General features: G+C 47.5%; 1 protein-coding gene across 2 annotated transcripts; it reads left to right on the plus strand.

Annotated features, from left to right (window-relative positions):
- Positions 1-5,355: 5,355 nt before the first annotated feature.
- Positions 5,356-10,901, plus strand: C5AR2 (complement C5a receptor 2). 2 transcript variants are annotated; one of them, XM_068992992.1, is made up of 2 exons: positions 5,356-5,480; positions 9,292-10,901. In XM_068992992.1, the coding sequence occupies exon 2, from the start codon at positions 9,307-9,309 to the stop codon at positions 10,318-10,320; it is 1,014 nt and encodes a 337-aa protein (XP_068849093.1). In that variant the 5' UTR covers positions 5,356-5,480; positions 9,292-9,306; the 3' UTR covers positions 10,321-10,901. The 2 variants fall into 2 exon arrangements, with proteins under 2 accessions (XP_068849093.1, XP_068849094.1); XM_068992993.1 differs by lacking the exon at positions 5,356-5,480 and adding an exon at positions 6,528-6,536.
- Positions 10,902-15,350: the final 4,449 nt, after the last annotated feature.

Here is a 15,350-nt window from a genome sequence, read left to right on the forward strand (position 1 = left end):
CTGTTATGAACATTAGGGTGCGTGTGTCTTTTCAAATTAGAGATTTCTCCAGACATATGCCTGGAAGCAGGATTGCTGGGTCATATGGCAATTCTAATTTCAGGTTTCTTTCTTTTTTTTTTTTTAAGGAAACTCCATACTGTTCTTCATAGTGGCTGTACCAATTTACTTGTTTTGGGGGGGTAGGGTGGGTACTAAGTCTTCAAAATCCTGGGTGTGAGTTACACTCACAGTACATCTCCATTCAGACTGGCATATTTCAAGTGCCCAGGAAGCCACACAGAGGTGGTGGCCCCTGAATACGACAGTCACGTAGATATCAGCTCCTTCTTTCTCTTTGCAAGAGCTGGCTGAGTCTAGGGAGCAGCCTCAGCACGGGGCACTGGACGTGGATGTTATCTGATTCTGATGGGAACTGCAGCTGAATCCTGCTGTTACCATGTTGTCGTGTCTGCCCCGGGGACGATTTTATTAGAAGATGCTGTGTGAGCACCTAGAGTGCTGGGTGCTCGGCAGGACTTCCAGAAAAGGTTGTGTGTGCGTTTTGATAGTAAATGTTGGTACCCATACAGACCCTCTGGCAGCAAGGTCACTGGGGGAAGAACTGAGCCCCAGCTACCTTCTGCTCTGGTACCCCCATGAAGATGCTTGTGACCTTAGAGGTCCCTTCTACCTGGACAGCCCACTTGCCTCCTTCCGCCTTCCTCCCAGCCACTTGGGCCCCTCCCTGGCTTGTTCCAGGTGGGCTGGTTAACCTCTCACTTTCAGCATGATCTTTCTCCGCCTCTTCTATAGACTTTCTTCTGCCCTTAAATGTTGGCTTTCTAGAGTTCTCTTGAACACGTGTCTTACTTTTGTGATGTCATCCAGTACCTTCCCAGCTCTCTCACTCTCTTTAGGGTCTGGCCTCTACACCTATCTCACTTAAAATGATCTCAGTGTCTTCTCCCAAACTTCCCCTTCCCTTCTCATACCCTACTCAAGGGCTTGCCCCCACGGTCCATTAGTCACCCAAGCCTCAGTTGGGACCCACTCTGGAAGCCACCCTCTTCCCATTCCACATCTTTCCTGGTTCAAGCCCTCCATCCTCTCCCACTTGGGTCCTTGCCTTTTCTCCTGCCTGGTCTCTCGCTGCCTGGTCTGTTTTTAAAAGACCACCCCTGTTGCTGTTCTACCTTCCTTCAGGGTGCAGCCTCCTCCAGGAAGCCCTCCCTGACTTCTTCCTCCCATCTCCCCATCCCTGTACTCCATCCCTGTTCCTGGCCACCCTCAGGCTTTCCTAGGTTGGGGGAATAAGCTGTAGGCAGTGGGGTCTTTTCCTTCACCCTGATTTGGAAAGGAGTTGCTTCCCAGAACCTGGGCCTCACAGTGGTCTTCTAGAAACACTTGGATACCAACATGTGGGATCCAAGTGGCTTTTCTAAGGCCTGGTGTTGATCACCGCTGGCCAGGAGGGAAGTGGATTGATGGGCTAGGCGATTGCGAAATCGGGAGCCCAAGGAATCTGCTGGGTCAACAAGTATCAAAGAGGAAGTGGTAGGGAAAGGAAGTGGTAGGGAAAGGAAGTGGATGATGGGTTTGGCCGAGCAGGGAGGGCAGAGCTCCCAAATCCTCTGCATCTGGGCCATATGACCTTCTCAGTTACCCCATCTCCAACCTCCAGGATGGTATTACTTCAGATTCGTGTTGTCTGAAAGGAATATGATGTGAACCACACACATAATTTTAGATTTTTTTCAGCAGCCAAGCAAGAGACAAGCAAAGAGAAGCAAAACGAATCAGGTAAAATAATCGAATGTTATATTTTACTGAACCGAATATATTTCAAGTACTGTCATTTCAAAATATGATTAGTACAAAAAGTTATTGAGAGAGTTCACATTCTTGATTTTTCTTCACACCAAGTCTTTGAAATCTGATATGTAGCTTTCACTCACAGCAGCTCTCATTTCAGATCCACCTCATTTAAAATGCTCAGCAGTCTCATGCAGCCAGTGGCTACCGTATTGGACAGCTCAGGGCTATATAATTCCTTGATTAATGTTCAGATTATCTACAAAAATTTAACATCTAACTGCTGGAGTTTGTACTTCTAACATGCGAAGATTCTGGTGTGACATTCTAGAATCCTGTGATTCAAATAGTGTATGGCTAACATTGTAGGATCCCTTGGGTCAAGTAGCCTGTGATTCCAATGTTCTGAGAGTCTGTGATTTCAACAATTTAGGCTTCAGGTTCTTTGACCTAGCTCAGTCATCAGCAAACTCCAGCCTGTGGACCAAATCCTGCCCGTTGCTTGTTTTTGTGAATAAAGTTTTATTGGAACACAGCCATGCCATTCAGTCTGTGGCCACCTTCATTCTGCCAGAGAGTATGAATGGCCTCTTGACCAGCAAAAGCTAACATACTTATTCTCAGTTCCCTCACCACAAATTTACTCTTGAGCTAGAAATTCAGATTCTAAGCTGGATGGTGATTTTACAGCTGCTTGTTTTGTGGTACTTTTCACTTCACACGTTACAGACACTCTTTTTCATGCATCAGATATCTTGTAATAATATATATTATTCAAAAGAGACTGGTTTCCCTGTCTGGGCCACTCACCCTCTTGGGCTTCTGGAATTCTATTAGCCCCTGGTGTGGTGGTTTAGTCGCCAAGTTATGTCTGATTCTTGTGACTCTGTGGACTGTAGCCCACCGGGCTCGTCTGTCCCTGGGATTCTCCAGGCAAGAATACTGCAGTGGGTTTCCGTTTCCTTCTCCAGGGGATCTAACGGGCCTGGGGATTGAACCCTGGCCTCTGCATTTTACAGGTGGATTCTTTACCGACTGAACCACTAGAGAAGTCCTATTAGGCTGAACTTTATGAAATTACCAGACTTCATCCTGTTTTGGGGTGAGGGGATATAACAGCTTATTATTTTTAAAAAATTGTATGATATGCATAATGTAAAACTCACCATTAGTAACATTTAGTACATCCACAATGTTGTGTAACTCTGACGACTATTTCTAACTAGTACTATTTATAACAGACTATTATATGTAACTAGTTCCAGATCACTTTCTTTAAAAAAAAAAACACATTTTATTTTTAAAATTTCATATTTTATATATATATGTATATATATATATATATATATATATATATATGCCATACTGTGCAACATGTGGGATCTTGTTCCCTGACCAGGGATTGAACTCGCGACCCCTGCATGGGGAGCATGGAGTCTAAATCCTTGGACCACCAGGGGAGTCCGTCTAGAACACTTTCATCACCCCCGAAGGAAGAACCCATTAAGCAGTAACTTTCCATTCACATCCCCCACTTCCCCTCAGGTTCTGGCCATCACTAATCTGCTTTCCGTTGCCACAGATTTGCCGGACTTCAACCTATTATGACTCACAAAAAATGACAAATTTCATATGGGTGAACTGAGCAAACTTCTAGAGGGCTTCCCAGGTGGTGCTAATGGTAAAGAATCTGCCACACAACGCAGGGGACTTAAGAGATGAGGGTTCCAACCCTGGGTCAGGAAGATCCCCTGGAGGAGGGCATGGCAACCCACTGCAGTATTCGCGCCTGGAAAATTCCATGGGCAGACGAGCCTGGGAAGCTACAGTCCATGGGGCCCCAAATAATCGGACTTCTAAGATGTCCTCATTGTATCCAGTGTTGAGGGGCCGATACTCAGCATCTCATAGGGCGTCTATAAAAGGAACCCCACTCCCTAAATGACCCCCAACTTTTCATAACATCTGTGTCCCTGTCTCCATTCACAGCATCCCCTCGCTCCCCAGATAAGAACCTCCAGCTCCAGAGACAGTGGCAAACCTTAGCTTCCTAGAATCCGAGAAACAGTTGCCTGGGACTCGGTGATTAAGCAGTTTAAGTGATCTGAGAAATACATTCTGTAACCTCAAGATCAGAGGAGGTTTGAGCTCCTAAAGGACAGTGTCCCCTCCCATACCTGCCCCCACCCTCTGGGACTTCTCCCATGTTACTTTTCCCACGGGGAGCTTAGGGCTGGTGGGATGTGGGGGACAGAGATGGTGAGAAGGAGTGGTCTAGGTCAGGCTCAGCCAAGACTAGGTCGCCCAGAGACACCCCCACTCACACTGAGAGTTACTGTCTCTTGACCCCAAAACAACTTCCGCTACCAACGAGAGTTTCTTCTCCAAACAACAACAAAAGAAATGTATAAATATATCCCTTCAACCTCTGAAGCACGCACACAGTGGTGCAAACACCAAAACCACTGAATAAAGGATTCTGAATCTGGAATAAGGGTCACTTCCTCTTGCTAAGCCTTTCTCCCTAAAATGTAGCTTTTAAGAATTGACAACATATGCTTTTTATTGTTCCTAATTTAACAAATGTGTACACAGCATCTCCTGTGTGCCAGGCACTATTGTGCATGTATATTTTAAATCTCTTCATCCATTTAATGTTCATAGCTAAAATGTCCATTTCACAGATGAGGAAGTTGAGGCTCAGAAGGGTTGAGGCCCAAGCAGCTTGTCAACGGGGAACCTCGAATATGTATCCTATTGCTCTGGCTCTCAAATCCATGTTCTCAGACTCTATGCTAGGCTGGGAGAGAGGTTAGGAACCACTATGCTCAAAATCTTCCCTTATTTATTATTATTTTTTGTTAAGCTTTTGGCCAAGTTGTGCAGCTTGCAGGATCTTAGACTCCTGACCCAGGATCGAACCTCGAGCCTCGGAAGCGAAAGCGCAGTATTCTAACCATTGAACCACCAGGGACGTCCCCCAAATCTTCCCATTTTAAAGAGGGAAAACCGAGGCCCACAGAGCAGATTGGACTTGTTTGTGTTTTGTCTGCCTCTGACGCCTCGGGCCCTGTGCTGGGCACCCTTGGCCTTTTACTGGAGGCTGTGACCTTGAGCTGTCTCCCTCAGAACATGGGAGGCGGGAGGTATACTGGTCTTCAAGGCTCTGCAAAGGGCAGAGGGGAGGGGAGGGGCTGAGTTGGAGTCCGAGAGTGGGTTGGGGTAGTGGGCTGTGGGGACTTGGTGGGGAAGACCTCAGAGGGCCCTGCTGGGACAGCGAGTCTAGGCCAAGACCCCCAGACCCCAAAGGTCAAGCCACATGTAGATCTGGCTTCCAGGAAGCTGGTGTTATGGAGATTGGTGCTGGGGACACAGGGTCAGCTCCCACCCACTTTTGCCTGCTGCCCGGTAATTTTGGGATGTGTGAGTCATGGGGAGAATCTGGGACAGACGCTAGCGGCAGTAGGAAAAGGCCGATCCTGGTTTTCCCTGCTTAAGAGCATCGGCTGGGACCTGTGAGGTGACAGTGCCTGGCGGAGTCCCCTAGGAGCTCCGGGAACCAGCTTGCAGGAATTCACTAGCTGCCAGACTCGGGGGGAGAGACTTCAGAAGGTCTTGGCTGTCAGCCTGGATCTTGCCCCCTGCCGTGGCATCTGGCCCAACTGGGGACCGTTCCTCAAGAGACGGTAAGGATGGAGGGAAGAAGGGAGGGGGGCATTTCCCCAGTCCTGGTTATATAGACTCATTATTTTCAGCATCTGGGAATCAGAACTAGAATTTCAGGAGTGGAGTCTTAATGCCATCACAGTGGAATCCGCATCAGAATCCCAGACTCTTGGAATTTACTCGAGCAGGTCCACAGAAAGCTTCTGTTGAGGGATCCCCATATATTAATATTATCACACTCAGGTGAGCTTCCTGAGCTCAGGAACATTGTCATACTCAGGTAGCTCATTTGGTAAAAAAAAATCCTCCTGCAATGCAGGAGACCGCAGTTCGATTTCTGGGCTGGGAGGATCCCCTGGAGAAGAGTTAGGCTACCCACTCCAGTGTTCTTGGGCTTCCCTGGTGGCTCAGTGGGTAGAGAATCTGCCTGCCATGCAGGAGACCTGGGTTCAATCCCTCGATTGGGAAGATCTCTTGGAGGAGGGCTTGGCAACCCACTCCAGTATTCTTGTCTGGAGAATCGCCATGGACAGAGGAGCCTGGCAGCTGCAGTCCATGGGGTCGAACAGAAATGGACGTGACTGAGTGACTAAGCACACAAGCACACACATAGGTAGAAGTATAGAAATATAATTTTTTTGGTGTATAAAATCACAAGATAATAATACCATCCACGATGCTCCTTAAATGTCCTTTAGTCTCTGGCTGGTTAATAAGGATGACACGCCCAGACTGGGGATTGCTTTTGACCTTATTATGAAGAAGTGAGTTGATTTGTGTCCAGATAGGGAAAGTAAATCTGAGACACATTAAACGGAAAAGATTAAGCAATGGCACAGGGAGTGTTTGGATTTCTGTTTAATGTGTTAAAAGGGAAATAGCATTGACTGAGTTGCTTACACAGGCAAAACTCAGATTTGAACCAGGAAGACCTGGGAAGGGTGGAGTCTCAGGGTGTCGGGAGAGGGTGCACGTGGATCTGGGGCTAAGCGGCCAACACACTTCTAACGCTCATGGTGGAAGCGCTCAGCTCTTCGTGCCTATTAAGTTGATGAACTCTCCTAACACCCTCTAAGGTGAGTCTGTTGTTCTCATTTTCGAAGACGAGGAAGCTGCAACAAAGAGAGGTTTGGTGGTTTCCCCAAAGCCACACAGCTGGTGAGGGCTTGAATTTTTATTCTGTCGAAATGCAGATTCCGATTTGGTAGGTCTGGGGATGGGCCTGAGATTCTACACTTCTTCTTCTTTTTTTGGGCCAAGCTGTATAGCATGTGTGGGATCTTAGTTCCCCAACCAGGGACTGAACTCTTGCCCCCTGCTGAAGAAGTGTGGAGTCTTAACCACTGGACCACACAGGGAAGTCCTGAGGGTTTGAATTTTTAAAGCCTGCACATAGCTTCATGTTAGAGATGAAAATAATATGAAAGCGAGGTGCTAAACTTCACACACACACACACACACAATGGCTTGCCCTTTTGGTAGCTACTTGGCATGGAGGAGGGGGAAGGGGAGTGCCCCAACTTCCCTTCTGCCCTTCCTGTTGTGTCAACTCCAGCTGATGCCCTGCGGAGGGCCAGTCAGCCCAAAAGAGTCAGCAGAGAGCCGCAGGGTCAGGTTATTATGACATCATGCGGACAAGTCTATTTTCTACCTGAGCCCTTGATCCGTGCCACAAGCTTTACACATATTGACTCTTCAAAGCCTCCCCAAACTGGTGAGGTAGGCTCATCTCCGTGACTAGCTTCTCAGATGAGGAAACCCAGAGAGAGAGCCGGCCGAAACTGTGCACTCAGAGTCACAGAGGCCGGGTCTGCTCAGGGTCACTGGCTGTCCGGGCTTCCAACTCTCCTGAACCTAAGACTTCTGGATGATGATGTTCTAGGGCCTGGAGTTTCAGAGTGGGACTAACTAACACAGTTTGAAATTCAGCTCTGTTACTTGCTTAGCTGCGCCGCCTTCGGTAAGTTCCTTCTCTATGGCCTCAGTTTTCTTGTCTGCAGAATGGGTCTAACAATGATGTGAAAACCGGAGGGTTGTTGTAAGGACTAAATGATATAATATGTAAAGGGGCTTGGAGCAATGCCTGGCACAGAACACAAAGTACTCAGTAGATGGTGCTTAATAATAATAATAATGAAAGGGGATTTCCTGATGTCTCAGATGGTAAAGAGTCTGCCTGCAACACGGGAGACCTGGGTTGTAGTAGTAGTTATGATTCGCTTTCTATGGTAGACAGTGTCATTTCTCTGCTCAGCACCTTCCCATGGCTCCCGTCCCATGCAGAATAAAAGATGAAGAGCTTACAGTACCTACATAGGCACTGATACCTCTGTTTTTACTTCCCATCTATTCCACAGGAGATGGAGTTCTAACGTGTACCATCCTGTCCCCGCCTTAGGGCACCTGCACTGTCTGTTTCCTCTGCCTGGGATTCACTTCTCCCAGATCACGGCACAGCTCCCTCCCCACCTCCTTTCTTGTTGTCCAGTCCCTGTTTGACTCTTTTCGACCCCACCGACTGCAGCCCACCAGGCTTTCTTGTCCTTCATTATCTCCCAGAGTCTGTTCAAACTCATGTCCATTGAGTCGATGATGTCATCCAACCATTTCATCCTCTGTTCCCCCATCCCCTACCTTCTCCTCCTGCCCTCCATCCCCTCCTTTCTGGTTTTGCTCAAATGTCACCTTTTCAGAGAGGCCTTCCTTGACCCCTCATTTAAAGTTCCACTATAAGGAATTAAAAATTCCTTGTAATGCAGGAGACCTGGGTTTGATCCCTGGGTTGAGAAGATCCCCTGAAGAAGGGAAGGGCAGCCCACTCCAGTATTCTTGCCTGGAGAATTCCATGGACAGAGGAGCCTGGCGGGCTACATGCCATCCATGGGGTCACACTGAGTCGGACACGACTGAATGATTAACACTTTCACATTCGTCTTGATGAATATTCAAGTTCCAACAGTTTAGATTCTAGAGTTGCAGTTTGCTAACTGGCTAGTGGTCAATGCTCTAGAGCTTCATTAGAGCCACCAGTCACATGTAGCTATTTAAATCAATGAAAATGAAATAAGATAGAAAGGTTAGTTTCTCAGTCACCCTGGCTCCCATTTCAAATACTCGGTAGCCACATGTGGCTGGCAGTTACTGTACTGGACCACAGATAGGGACTATTTCCATCAACATTGAAAGTTCGATTGGATGGGGCTGGTCTAGAATGCCAAGCAATAAATGGCTAGCTAGCTACTAAATTCTAAGAATTTAGTATTTTGGAATTCTAAGATTTTTAGCATGTTAGAATTCTAACATGGTAATACTCTAGAATTCCAAGACATTAATAAGCTGGGGCTCTTACACTGTAACATTTTAGAATTCCAAGATTCTAATGTGCTGGAGTTCTTTTTTTCTTATAGCTTTATTTATTTATTTTGACTGTGTTCAGTCTTTGTTGCTATGCAGGTTTTTCTCTAGTTGCTGTGAGCGGGGACTACTTTTCCGTTCCGGAGCCCCAGCTTCTCATTGCAGTGGCTTCTCTTGTTGCGGATCATGGGCTCAGTAATTGTGGTTTTTGGGCTTTAGAGCACAGACAGGCTCAGTAGTTGTGGAGCACAGGATTAGTGGCATGTGAGATCTTCCCGGACCAGGGATCGAACCCGTGTCTCCTCCATTGGCAGGTGGATTCGTTACCACTGGGCCACCAGGGAGGCCCTGCACTGGAGTTCTAACGTCCTGTCCTGGTTTCCGAGATGCTAATGGGCTGAGGTTCCTATCCACTAGGATTCCGAGGGCCTGACAGTTTTCATCTCTGAGTTTTCACACCATTGCTCGCCTTCCCAGGTGTCTGCAGCCTGGATGGAGAACACTTCTCTTGGCAACGAGTATGGGGATTATGGCGACCTTCCGGATCTCCCGGTGGACTGCGCTGACGGCTCCTGCATCTCCATTGACCTCCTCCACGCGACCCCACTCCTGCTGTATGCCGCCGTCTTCCTGGTGGGGGTGCCGGGCAATGCCATGATGGCCTGGGTGACCTGGAAAGAGGCCCACCAGAGGGTCAGTGCCATCTGGTTCCTCCAACTGGCCGTAGCAGACCTGCTCTGCTGTTTGTCTCTCCCCATCCTGGCGGTGTCGGTCGCCCACAAGGGCCATTGGCTGTACGGGGCAGTGGGCTGCCGGACCCTGCCCTCTGTCATCCTGCTCTCCATGTATGCCAGCGTCCTCCTCCTGGCCACTCTCAGCATGGACCTTTGCCTGCTGGCCCTCAGGCCCACCTGGTGGGGGGCAGCCGGGCGGGCGTGCAGGGTGCGGGCAGCCTGTGGGACATGCTGGGGGCTGGCCCTGCTGCTCACTGTGCCCTCAGCCATCTACCGCCGGCTGCATCAGGAGCATTTCCCACACCGGCTGGAGTGTGTGGTGGACTACGGTGGCTCGACTGTGGCTGAAAACTCAGTGATGGCCACCCGGTTTATTTTTGGCTTCCTGGCACCGCTGGTGGTCGTGGTTGTCTGCCACGGTGCCCTCCTGTGTCGTGCTACCCAACGCCGCTGGCCACTGGGCCTGGCTGTCGTGGTGGGGTTTTTTGTCTGCTGGGCCCCCTACCACGCGCTGGGATTGATACTCACCTTGGCGGCCCCACACTCCACCCTCCTGGCCAAGGCCCTGCGGGCTGAACCCTTGGTGGTGGGCCTGGCCCTTGCTCACAGCTGCCTCAATCCCATGCTTTTCCTCTATTTTGGGCAGGCTCAACTGCGCCAGTCTCTGCCAGCTGCATGTCGCTGGGCCCTGAAGGAGCCACAGAGCGAGGATGAAAGTATGGTCAGCAAGAAATCGACTAGCCACGACCTGGTCTCAGAGATGGAAGTGTAGGCTAGGGGGAAATCGGTTTCTATCCTCCTATCCCATTTTGCAAGACAGGCTTCAGGCATAGCTGGATTGAGGAGCTTAATGATAATGTCATTTGTTTTTATTCATTCAACAAACATTTGTTATGCCCCTGCCATGTGCCGTGCAGATATAAAACATTTCCATCATTGCAGGAAGTTCTATTGGACAAGGTTGCTCTAGAATATCACTTGTTCAGATCTTTGAAATCACATAGTAGTGATACCTTCTTAACTCCAGGACAGCACTTTACACACAGTTTCTCCTTTAAGGTAATTCTTACAACAACCCAGAGGTCATTTGCCCAAGATCACACACACAAGGAAATTATAGAGCTGAGATTGGATCCCATGTTTACCTGATTCTAGTATCCATGCTCTCGATCACTGAAAATTTCCTTCAATGCCTTCTTCAAATAGTACTCCCTCCAGGGAGATCTCCCTGATTCAGTCCCCTCCCTGGGGAACAGAACATTCTGTTCTCCAAGTTTCTGGAACAAACGTTCCCAGCTAACCTGTAAAATTTCCAAGGACAACATCTGGGCTAGCTTAACTTCTGTCTCGCCTCCACCCTTCCCAAACTTTAAAAACAGCCAAACTACGTTTGTGTACAGTTTTCTTCCAACTAGATTGTGAGCTACCCCAATGATAGAGATCTTTTTCTTCCTTAAAAAAAAAAAAATCTGATACAGGGACACGTCTTAGGTCAACAACACATATTTTATTTTTTGATATTTTATTCAGCATTCTCATGGAGAAGGGAATGGCAACCCACTCCAGTATTCTTATCTGGGAAATCCCATGGACAGAGGACAGAGGAGCCTGGCAGGCTACAGTTCATGGGGTCACAAGAGTTGGACAAAATTTAAGAGACTAAACCACCAGAATTCTCATGAATGATCCAAACTTGCCTTATCAAGTGAATCCTGTCCTGGGACAAAAAGTTGGAAGAAATCTTGCTGTTAATCCATGGGGGCCAGGTGCCATTTAGGAGAGTTCTTTGTACATTTGTAAACAGTCTTTTGTATTTTTTGAGATTTGTTTTCCTTTCTTAGTGCATCAGTGTTACTTCTTGTTAAAAAGAATCAATTTCATGAAACCTTTTAGAGTCTTTCTGAGCAACTGTCCATAGAAGTCCTTTGATCATGAAAAATAGCCTTGCTTTTGGTTTGTTGTAACTTCCTCCTTTTGCTCTCAAGTTTGTTCTTTGGTTTTTGTTTATTTTTAGCATGAATGTATCAAGTTCTTTAGCGTTCCAATTAGAAGGTTTCCAAAGAACTAGTTTCACGTTTTCTACTCAATCCTTAGCATTGGTAGTTTGTTATTTTCTTCCTAACTTCATATTTGTTGTTTGTTTTCTCCCATTTTCATTAAAAAAAAATTGTAGTTCTCTTTTGTACATTTTAAGCAGATGTTAGTCAATTTCTTCCCCTTCTTTTTTTGATAACGACACAAGAATTGGCCCTTCGATGTTCTAATTGCTTCCTAAGGATTCAATAGTTACATACATCTTACCCCTTGGCATCCCAACTCATTGTAGAATAAATAACTTAATATGCTCAAAAGAGAAGTATGGATTTTCTCTTTCAGCCATCCTCCTGCATCTTTTCCGTCCCAGTTGATGGCAACTCTATTTCCAGGCACTCAGGCCAAGAACCTTGGGCCACCTCCATTTCTCTCATATTCACAGTCCATGACCAATTTATCAGCCAATCCTTACAGATTCTGTCTTAAAGCATCAATCTTCTCCACCATCATCCTGGTCCAGCCATCTATTGTGGCAGCCTCTCCCTTGGGCCCCTCTTCTTATCTTGAATCCCTGTAGGCTGTTCCCCACATGGGAGCCAGAGGACTCTGTTAAAATCTAAGTCACATGGAACTCTGCCCATGGATTCCACCTCACTCAGATTGGAAGCCAAAGTCCACACTTCTATCCTCCTCCTCTCTCCCACCTCATTCCCTACTGTTTTCCAACCTTCATCCGACTACACAAGCCTGCTTGCTGACCCTTGAACCCTCCAAGTTATGTGGTCATTTCAGTCTTTGCCTCTGTTTCTTCCTCTGCCTTGAATGCAACACTGTTTTCAGCTCTTTGCCTAAATGTTACTTTCTGGGAGATGTCTTCTCTTGACTATCACTGGACCAAATAGCAGCACTCCTTGTCCCTTCCCTGCTTTGTTTTATTCCATAGAAAATGCAGTTCTGCTTGACATTCTATATTTTAATCTATGTGTCTGTCTCCCTCACCAAAACATAAACTCCTTTGTTTTGTTCATTTCTGTATACTCAGTACCTATAACTGATTCCAGAAATGAAAGTTGTACCTTCTTAACCAAGACGCTATCCAAAGGAAAAAGGAGAATGATGGGAAGGATATAAAAAATGAAAGATTTGGTTGGAAAGATCCCCTGGAGAAGGAAATGGCAACCTACTCCAGTATTCTTGCCTGGAGAATCCCATGGAGGGAGGAACCTGGTAGGCTACAATTCACGGGTTGCAAAGAGTTAGACACGACTGAGCTACTTAACAAACATTTATCAAGCGCCTATATGTATAATAGTGAAAAAAGTTTAGCTACTTTATGTATGTATACTTTTGCATTTGTTTTTCTCAACAATCTTGAAAAGTAGGCATTATCTTCGTTTTATAAATAGGGAAACTGAGGCTCAGTGCAGCAATGACTGACCCATCTAGGACTAAAGAGGAGTCACTTTTCTCCTTCAAGTAGTCATTCATTCAGCATTCACCGACTATCTAATCCCTGTGTTTGTCTCTGGAGAACCTAGGACCTTCAAGACAGAAAGCTTGGAAGTTGAATTGTATTACTCATTAATGAGTTATAGGGTGAATTATACATGAATAGATTACATTAATGATTGTGAATTATAATACATCAATGTAAAGACCCTGATGCTGGGAAAGATTGAAGGCAGGAGAAGGGGACGACAGAGGACGAGATGGTTGGCTGGCATCACTGACTCGATGGACATGAGTTTGAGCAAGCTCCGGGAGTTGGTGATGGACAGGGAAGACTGGCGTGCTGCAGTCCATGGGTCGCAAAGAGTAGGACACGACTGAGCGAGTGAATGGAACTGAACACATCAATGTATTAATAATTAATACATTAATAATATGAATTATAATAACTAAATCACGGGGGGGGGGTGTTTTGATAGTGTCTGGGCTCAGGCCAGCGTCTTATTTTGGCTAAATCCCGGCGTCCGGGCGACCCACGGATACAACTAGCTGTTCAGAGGCAGGATAGACCAATTCTCCACCGTCACTCCTCCACTGGCCCCCAGAGGGCGCAGCGTCTCCCGAAGCTCCGCCCAAAGCGAGGCGGGGCCTGATCATTCTGTACGCAGGCGCATAGTGAGCCTTGGGCGCTCGCAGCTGCTCATTGGTTCCTCTGTCCGCCGTGGGGGCGGGGCGGAGCCGTGGGAATGGCGTGCGCAGGCGCAGAACAGGCTTCGGGGTCGTGAGCGGTCCTGGGGACCGGAAGTTGAGGTGATCGCGGCGGTTAGCGAGGTGAGGGGGGTGGGGCGGCTGCGTGGGGCGGTGGTGGCGGCGGCTGGAGTCCGATCGGGATCGGGGACAGCTTGGGAGCGGGGTGACGGGAACGGGAAGACCCCGAGATGAGGCAAGGTGTTGGAGGAAGCCGAGCCAGCCGGGAGAAGCAGATGGAGATGGAGCTTGAGCGTTGCTAAGAGAACTGAGGGTCAGAGAGGTTGAAAGAAATGGAGGCACAAAAAGGAGTTTCGAGAAACTGAGGGACTGAGAGACGGGGAGGTTGAGAGAGGAGAGAAGCTGAAAACTGGAGAGATCGAGGGCGAGAGACTAATGGATCCGATGGAGAGAGGCTCGCAGGGTCCATGAGAGAAGTGTGATCGCACCGTGAACTTGAGAGATGTAAAGAAAGTAGAACAATGAGAGTGGAAACTAGGGTTTTGAGAAAAGTGTACATATGTGTGTGTGTGGTGTATACGTTTGGATATAAATATATATGAGTGATGTAGAGTAGTGCCTGATATGTGTCAGCCCTAGGTAAATGTTGGCTCTTATTAGAGCTTCAAACTAGGTGACAAATTTTAGATGGAGAAATGAAGAGTCAGTGATGGAGAGAGAAGAAAACGGAGAGTCACCAAAAAAAAAAAATGTAAACAAAATGAGAGATGAAAAACTGAAGAGGAGGCGTGGAATCAGATGGAGAAAGACAGTTGGAGAGAAAATCAGAGTGAAAAAAGAATCAGGGTGGGAGAGTATCAGAGCAATGAAAACAGTTGGGACCAGTCAAGGAGAGGGAAGAGAGGTAAGGGTGGCGAGCAAGATGGACCAGAAAAAAAGACAAGAGACCTGAAGATGGAGAGCCAGAGAGGAGAGAGAGGGAAGTAGAGAAGAATCTCTAAAAGCCTTGAGCCTAGGAAATACAGGCCAAGAGATGGTCAGAGGCACAGTAAGAGAGAAACTAGTCTAGCCAGGAAGTCCAAAAGATAGCCTACGACTAGACTCCTTGAGAGCCTTAAGGATGCCCCCATTCTGACCCACATACATACGTAAGGCAGTTAGCAGCTTGGGAGGAATGCTCCCCTCCATTTCATTGTCCCTGTCTTTTTCTGAGACTCACCGGCCCAGCATGGCAACAGACTTTCAAGGCCTTTTCCTTTTTGTTCCCTCCTAGACAGGAATTCCCTCTGAAGGTGCTATGGCATCGCCCAGCCCACGTGTTTACCAGGAAGTGGTAGGCACTCCCCACAAGGCTACTCTTTTATGGGTACAGCTCTGCCAGTCCACAGGTTCTTCAACTGGCTCTTACCTGGCTCTGATAATGCCCAGGGTTGGTCTGGGTCCCTCCGAGACTGCAGAGATAGAACCTCTGAACTCTGTTCTGTGGTGCCCCTTAGAGACTGACAGCTGGGTAGAAGAAAGCATTGCTAATAAACCAAGGCGAACTGTGGCCTTTTGAGTGTAAAATTCTTTCCAGGTTGTATGCCTGCGGTTCCTCTCACTGTTTTCTCT

Source organism: Capricornis sumatraensis, chromosome 20 (assembly GCF_032405125.1).
Source record: "Capricornis sumatraensis isolate serow.1 chromosome 20, serow.2, whole genome shotgun sequence".
NCBI classification, from domain to species: Eukaryota; Metazoa; Chordata; class Mammalia; order Artiodactyla; family Bovidae; genus Capricornis; species Capricornis sumatraensis.

Bases quoted from the DNA above. Each gene is read 5' to 3' on its own strand.
- C5AR2 (XM_068992992.1), top strand. From the start codon at position 9,307: ATGGAGAACACTTCTCTTGGCAACGAGTATGGGGATTATGGCGACCTT.